The 6,000-nt window shown below is 43.1% G+C and overlaps 1 protein-coding gene across 1 annotated transcript; it reads left to right on the top strand.

Moving 5' to 3' along the window:
• The first annotated feature begins 413 nt into the window (after positions 1-413).
• Positions 414-4,038, top strand: LOC104441446 (uncharacterized membrane protein At1g16860). Its single transcript, XM_039311571.1, has 5 exons — positions 414-957; positions 995-1,300; positions 2,550-2,705; positions 2,963-3,174; positions 3,316-4,038. Exons 1-5 carry the CDS (start codon positions 535-537, stop codon positions 3,506-3,508), a joined length of 1,290 nt encoding a protein of 429 aa, XP_039167505.1. The 5' UTR covers positions 414-534; the 3' UTR covers positions 3,509-4,038.
• Positions 4,039-6,000: the final 1,962 nt, after the last annotated feature.

The raw sequence follows: 6,000 nt of genomic DNA, 5'->3' as shown, positions 1-6,000 counted from the left end.
TTTCACATGCCCGACCTGCATTATGGAAACTGAAAAGCACATATTTTGAGTCTGTTCCCAATTAAACGGATTTTCTGGTTCGCTGCAATGGTCATGTTCCAAGGAGTCAAGGGCACGGATGCTGTAATTGACGGCAAGGGGCAAAGAAGTAATTCGGGCCATTGAGAAGGGGTCCCTGCTTCTTCCCGGAGGACTAAACGACAAAACCCCCAGAAATAAACGTATAAAAAAAGAGAGGAAATTATTATGTTGTATTTATTTATCTATTTATTTATTTATGTATTTTCTGTTGCCTCCAACTGGGAAGAAAGCGCGGGGACGGGGACGTCATTATCACATTCCGGCGAGCCCTTTTCCGTCATTTCACCCTCCGCCAACCCACCTTTTCCCAAAAAACACTCCTTCCTTCTTCTTCCTCAAGCTCCACCACTTCACTCCCTCTCTCTACTTTCTCTCTCCTCACAGGCACTCTCTCTCTCTCTCTCTCTCTCTCTCTTCTTTCTCTCTCTAGGGGAAGGGAAGAAGGTCGCGGGGATGGGGAGTCGAATCCCGTCGCACCAGCTGAGCAACGGGCTCTACGTGTCGGGGCGGCCGGAGCAGGCGAAGGAGCGGCCGCCGACAATGGGGTCGCGGGCGGTGCCGTACACCGGCGGCGACGTCAAGAAGTCCGGCGAGCTCGGGAAGATGTTCGACATTCCGGTCTCCGGCGAGGGCCCTCCTTCCCTCAAGCACTCCCGCCCCTCCTCCTCCTCCCAGCACAACAGCGGATCCGTCCGATCCGGACCCAACTCCGGGCCGGTGCCCAAGCCCGGCTCCAACTCCGGCCCCGTCAAGAAGACCTCCGGCCCCCTGACGCCCCTGACGCCGACGGGGCTGATCACCTCCGGGCCGATAGGGTCGGGCCCGCTCGGCTCCGGGCGGGCGAGGTCGGGCCAGCTGGACCCGGCGGCGGCGGCGGCGGGGGCGGGGCGGCAGCGGGGGGACGTCGGGGAAGGCGGTGTACGGGTCGGCGGTGACGAGCCTGAGCGAGGAGGCGAGGGTGGGGTTCCGGGTGTCGAAGGCGGTGGTGTGGGTGTTCCTGATAGTGGTGGCGATGGGGGTGCTGGTGGGGGCGTTCCTGATGGCGGCGGTGAAGAAGGCGGTGATACTGGTGGCGGTGGCGGCCGTGGTGGCGCCGGCGGTGGCGGTGGTGGCATGGAACTGGGCGTGGAGGAGGAGGGGGCTGCTAGGGTTTGTGAGGAAGTACGCGGACGCCGAGCTCAGGGGCGCTGTGGATGGACAGTATGTGAAGGTCACTGGGGTAAAAATAATCTCCAAATTTCTTCATTTTTCTTTTCAAGATGGATTTTTGTGGGATAGCATAATTAATTTTCCTCTAATTTCTGTGGATATGGTATTGTATTCCTTGGGTGCGTGTACTTTTTTTCTTAAAAATCTATAATTTCCTGTTGCGAATTGTAGAATCTGTCATCTGCTTATGTAGACGATTTGATACGATGTGACAGTTTATCCTTGAAAAAGGAAAAAAAAATTAGTTCTTTGCTTGTCAATTGATTGTCCTGCAGAAAGTTTTAGTATGGCAAGCATTATTATGGTACTATGGCGAAATTTTGTCCATGTGGAGCTGAGTGAGTATCATGCGTTCTGGGCAGGTAGGTTGTTAAGTAAAGCAACAACTTTTTCCCTTTTCTCAAGAGTTTTCGAGCGTTGCGAGTGCTCGAATTGGCGAATTATAGGACCTGGAGAATAAGTTCTTGCGACCGGCTTTTTTTGATACCTAGGAATTGAATAACTTCGCTTTACATGTGTTTGCTTGAAGTCCCCTTCAGATGTTGCTTGTGTTACTTCCCATCAGGACCGGTTGAGCTTGAGTCTTTTGCTTCTGGGACTGGAAATTGACAGTTTGGAATCTAATACCTTGGCAACTTGCAAGTTGGGATTGCCTCCTCGTCCAGCGGAGAAATTTGAGGCTAATGAGTGATTGCGGATATTTTGCTGTTTAGTCAACATGTTTTTCTGCTTGTCATTCGTTGCATCCCAAAATGCGTATGCTAACACCGTCCTTGGTTGAAACAATTTTCTCGTCCTTTAAGCCTCCCACTTTTCTGCATCTTCTGTCTTGCCAAATTATTTGGCTGGTAAGGCTGGTGTTATTTTGAAGCGGCCAATGGACCAGAAGCGGTTCTATCGAAATCTAGTTGCTATTACATATTTCTGAACATACGGTGCTGATCCTGAAATTGCTATGAATTTCTTCATCCATGGCAATCTTTGAAATAGTTTCTTCTTCCCTCTTGTAAAAAGCTGCTGATAGGTCCATGACTCATTCTTTAGTGGAAATAAACATTTTATGATTAGTACTTTCTTCATATGCTGATATTTTGTATGCATCATAGATAGTTGGCAATCAATCGCATGCCATCCTTCTATTTGATGCCAAACTTGCTCTGTCAAATAATTCTGAAAATGATTTGATATGATTCTTTCCCGTGTGACTGCTTATGCATTATTGTTTAGGAGATTGCTTGATAACATTCGATCTCTGGTAGGTTGTCACCTGTGGCAGCATTCCTTTGGAATCATCTTATCAGAAGGTGCAAAGATGTGTGTACATTTCGACCGAATTGTACGAATATAAAGGATGGGGTGGAAAATCTGCAAATCCGAAACATCGTTGCTTCTCATGGGGATGTAGACATTCAGAGGTAATAAATTGTCTTTCTGGGTTTATTCATGGGTTTGACATGACCTGAAGCATGGATACTCTCAATTCTTAAGTTGTATGACCAGAATGATTGCTGGAAGCTGCACTGTTTTCAATGCCACAATTTCTTATAAACTGCTGTGTGGATTTGGGCTTCTTTAGTCTCAATTTTATATAGTTTCTCAAGAATTGGCACTAGTTATGTCTTGTTGTTTTGCACACTGATCTAAAGATCACAATGTCACATTTGCTGAGCAGAGGTACATGGCTGACTTCTACATATCAGACTTCCACTCGGGATTAAGAGCATTAGTTAAAGCCGGCTATGGAGCGAAGGTTGCTCCATTTGTCAAACCCACCACAGCTGCAGATGTGACCAAGGAAAAGAAAGATTTGTCTCCAAGCTTCTTGCGCTGGCTCGCAGAGCGCAGCCTTTCATATGATGATCGTGTTATGCGCCTCAAAGAGGGGTATGCAATAGATATTCTTTTAAAAGCTTTTACTTTCTTTTCCTGGTTGAACTTTTAAAAGAAAATCTAATGAGTAATAATTTTCTCCTGAAAATCGCTCTTGCTCTAAAATTTTTCTTTCTATTCTGTTTTTGGCATCAGATATATAAAAGAAGGAAGCACGGTAAGTGTCATGGGAGTCGTGCGACGGCATGATAATGTACTCATGATTGTTCCACCGCCGGAGCCCATATCAACGGGCTGCCAATGGCGCCAATGCCTCCTTCCGACCTATGTGGAAGGCCTTATTGTGATGTGTGCAGATAATCAGGAGACCGACGTAGTGAATGTGTAAATACCACGGGTATCATCTTGTTATATTATTCACGACATGCTGTCTCACGTATGTATCTAAACAATGGAAGAATGACAGTTCTGTTAAAACTTTCCACTGTTTCCTGAGTGTTCTCTGAAGGGGAAGGGGAAATGTTGCATCCAGACAGTTGATGATCAACGAGGTATGAAGGGAAGAGTTGAGACTTGAGGATTAGTGAAGATGTGCATGTTGTGATGAAGACCCCTCAAGGGGACAGAGTAAATATTCCTTTCCACGAGGCTTAGGGAGAAAGTGTATATTATTATGCTGCATATTTCTGAATTTGGTTGATTTTGTGTACATAAGTCGCAAGGGCTTCTTCTGAGGAATGCAGAAAGTGTTTGCTTCTCTTCAGATAATACCAAATCCTAGGATGAAGATAAGTTGTTTTATCTATTACTTCAGTCCTTTTGTTGTTTTTTCTTTGTCATTTGAATGTGTAATTATCTGTCACTATGGTTATTGCAAGTGCCAATTGCTTCTGAACATGAGAAGAGAGTCCATCTTTAGTGATGCTCGCATGCAGAGTATTTAGATTTTGGGAAAATTTCAAGCAGATTCCTGAGGTGGGGTCGTTTTTGAATTTGAGTTCGTCTCAGCAGAGGGGGGAGGCTTAGCGATGGCACGCTACCTGGACATCGGCAAGGATCTGGTGTTCCTTGCCAGGCTCAGGCAAGTGCTACGCCGCCACCTCCTTCGAGGTCAGCTCCTTGCAGGCGCTTAAGCTGTGTTCGCGTCCAGATTCCTCTGCATTTTTTAACACATCAAAGTATCTGTTGTTCGACCAAAAAAATATAAAATCTGTTGATTGGATTATTGAAAATTAATTTTTAAAGTTTCCTTATTCCTTCTCTGGTTTGGAATATGGGTTGAGATTTTCATATGATGGAAATGGGTAGCCATTTGAACGCAAAGTAGCATCGACACTGACAAACAACACGACACATTGACACATTATTTCTCAAAAAATAGAGAATTTCGTCACGTTGAAACACGTTGTATATTATATATATATATATATATATATATATATATATATATATATATATATATATAATAAATTATCATTTTATGATTATTTCAATCAAATTAATTTTATTCAAATTTATAAATAAATAAGTAATTAAAAAAGCCTAGAATGAATTTACACTAAAAGCATTAATTCACTATTTATTAATATCATTCATTATTTCAATTTAACAAATTCAATCTATTTCAATAATTCATAAAACTTGGAGAAAAAACAAGCAATCAATGTTACGGACTCCAATGTTACTCACATGTTAGATATGTCGGAAGAGGGGAAAAAAACTTAAAGGGTAAATTGTGTATCACAAAAAGTGAGAGTCATAAAAGAAGAGAAGATTATGTTTTTTTATTTCTCCATTTATTAGTTTTATTATTATGTTTTATTTTTTCACATATATGCATTTTGACATCTTATTTATTAAAAAATTTTAAAATTGACATTGATATCGAAATCATATATTAGAAACTCGTATGTTGAAATTCCAATTCGAGTGTCGAAAAATCTCGAAAAAATTAATCAGATGTCGGATTTTCCGACACGCGTTGACCAAGTATCCAAGAGTATCCGAGAGTGTCGGAGAATTTCGGACAGGTGTCGAAGTGTCCGACATGACACGAAGGCTTTTAGAGAGTGTCGGTGCTTCATAATTTGAACGTGCCAGTGCCCGACTAAAACTTAATTATTGACAGCCAAAACTAGTGAACAAAATGGAAGTCCATTGGGAGATCGGTGTCAAGTCGCTCCATGAAGCCTAATTATCCCATCATTGAAGCTACAACTTCTACAGAGTCAAATCCACGATTAGTTTCTTTGAATGTGAGAGCTCGGCGGCAGGGAATGTTTGCCTAATGCTGGCTAATCCACGATTCGTTTCTTTGAATGTGAGAGTTCGGCGGCATTGGCAGCAGGAAATGTTTGCCTAATGCTGGCTAGGGACGTTGGACCCTTAAGACGCGTTTGATAATCATTATGTTCCTGAGAATAATTTATGATCAGAAATTATTTTTTTTTATTCTATTTCCGGAAACAATTCTTAAGCATTTTAAGTTATTTAATACTGAGACCAAAACTTTTATTCCCAAAATAAAATTTCGTTTGATACCGTTCTAAAAATTTCTAATCCAAATTATTTTCTTTTAATTTTTAAATAATTTTACTACTTTTCCTTTCTTTTTTTCTTTTCTTTCTCTTCTTATTCTTCAAGGTTTGTTAGTCGCCAACCTTGGGACGATCAATGACAAGTCGGATGAGGGCTGGCGACCTCGCTAGATCATCGCTAGCCCTTAGCAAGGTCGCACCTCATCGGTCGAGCCTTGTTAGTAGCTAGGCGAGCGGCCTTGCCCTGATCTGGCGAGATTGAGCCCTGTCGGTGGTTGGGCGAGGTTGAGCCTTGCCGGTGGCCGAGGGAGGCCCAAGCGAGGCTCACTTAGCCACCGGCAAG

Source organism: Eucalyptus grandis, chromosome 4 (genome assembly GCF_016545825.1).
Source record: "Eucalyptus grandis isolate ANBG69807.140 chromosome 4, ASM1654582v1, whole genome shotgun sequence".
Lineage (NCBI taxonomy): Eukaryota > Viridiplantae > Streptophyta > Magnoliopsida > Myrtales > Myrtaceae > Eucalyptus > Eucalyptus grandis.
This window is presented reverse-complemented; position numbering and strand designations above follow the sequence as displayed.

Bases quoted from the DNA above. Each gene is read 5' to 3' on its own strand.
- LOC104441446 (XM_039311571.1), top strand. From the start codon at position 535: ATGGGGAGTCGAATCCCGTCGCACCAGCTGAGCAACGGGCTCTACGTG. The intron at 1,301-2,549 runs GTAAAAATAATC...GATCTCTGGTAG, and splicing joins AGTATGTGAAGGTCACTGGG to GTTGTCACCTGTGGCAGCAT. The intron at 3,175-3,315 runs GTATGCAATAGA...TTTTGGCATCAG, and splicing joins GTTATGCGCCTCAAAGAGGG to ATATATAAAAGAAGGAAGCA.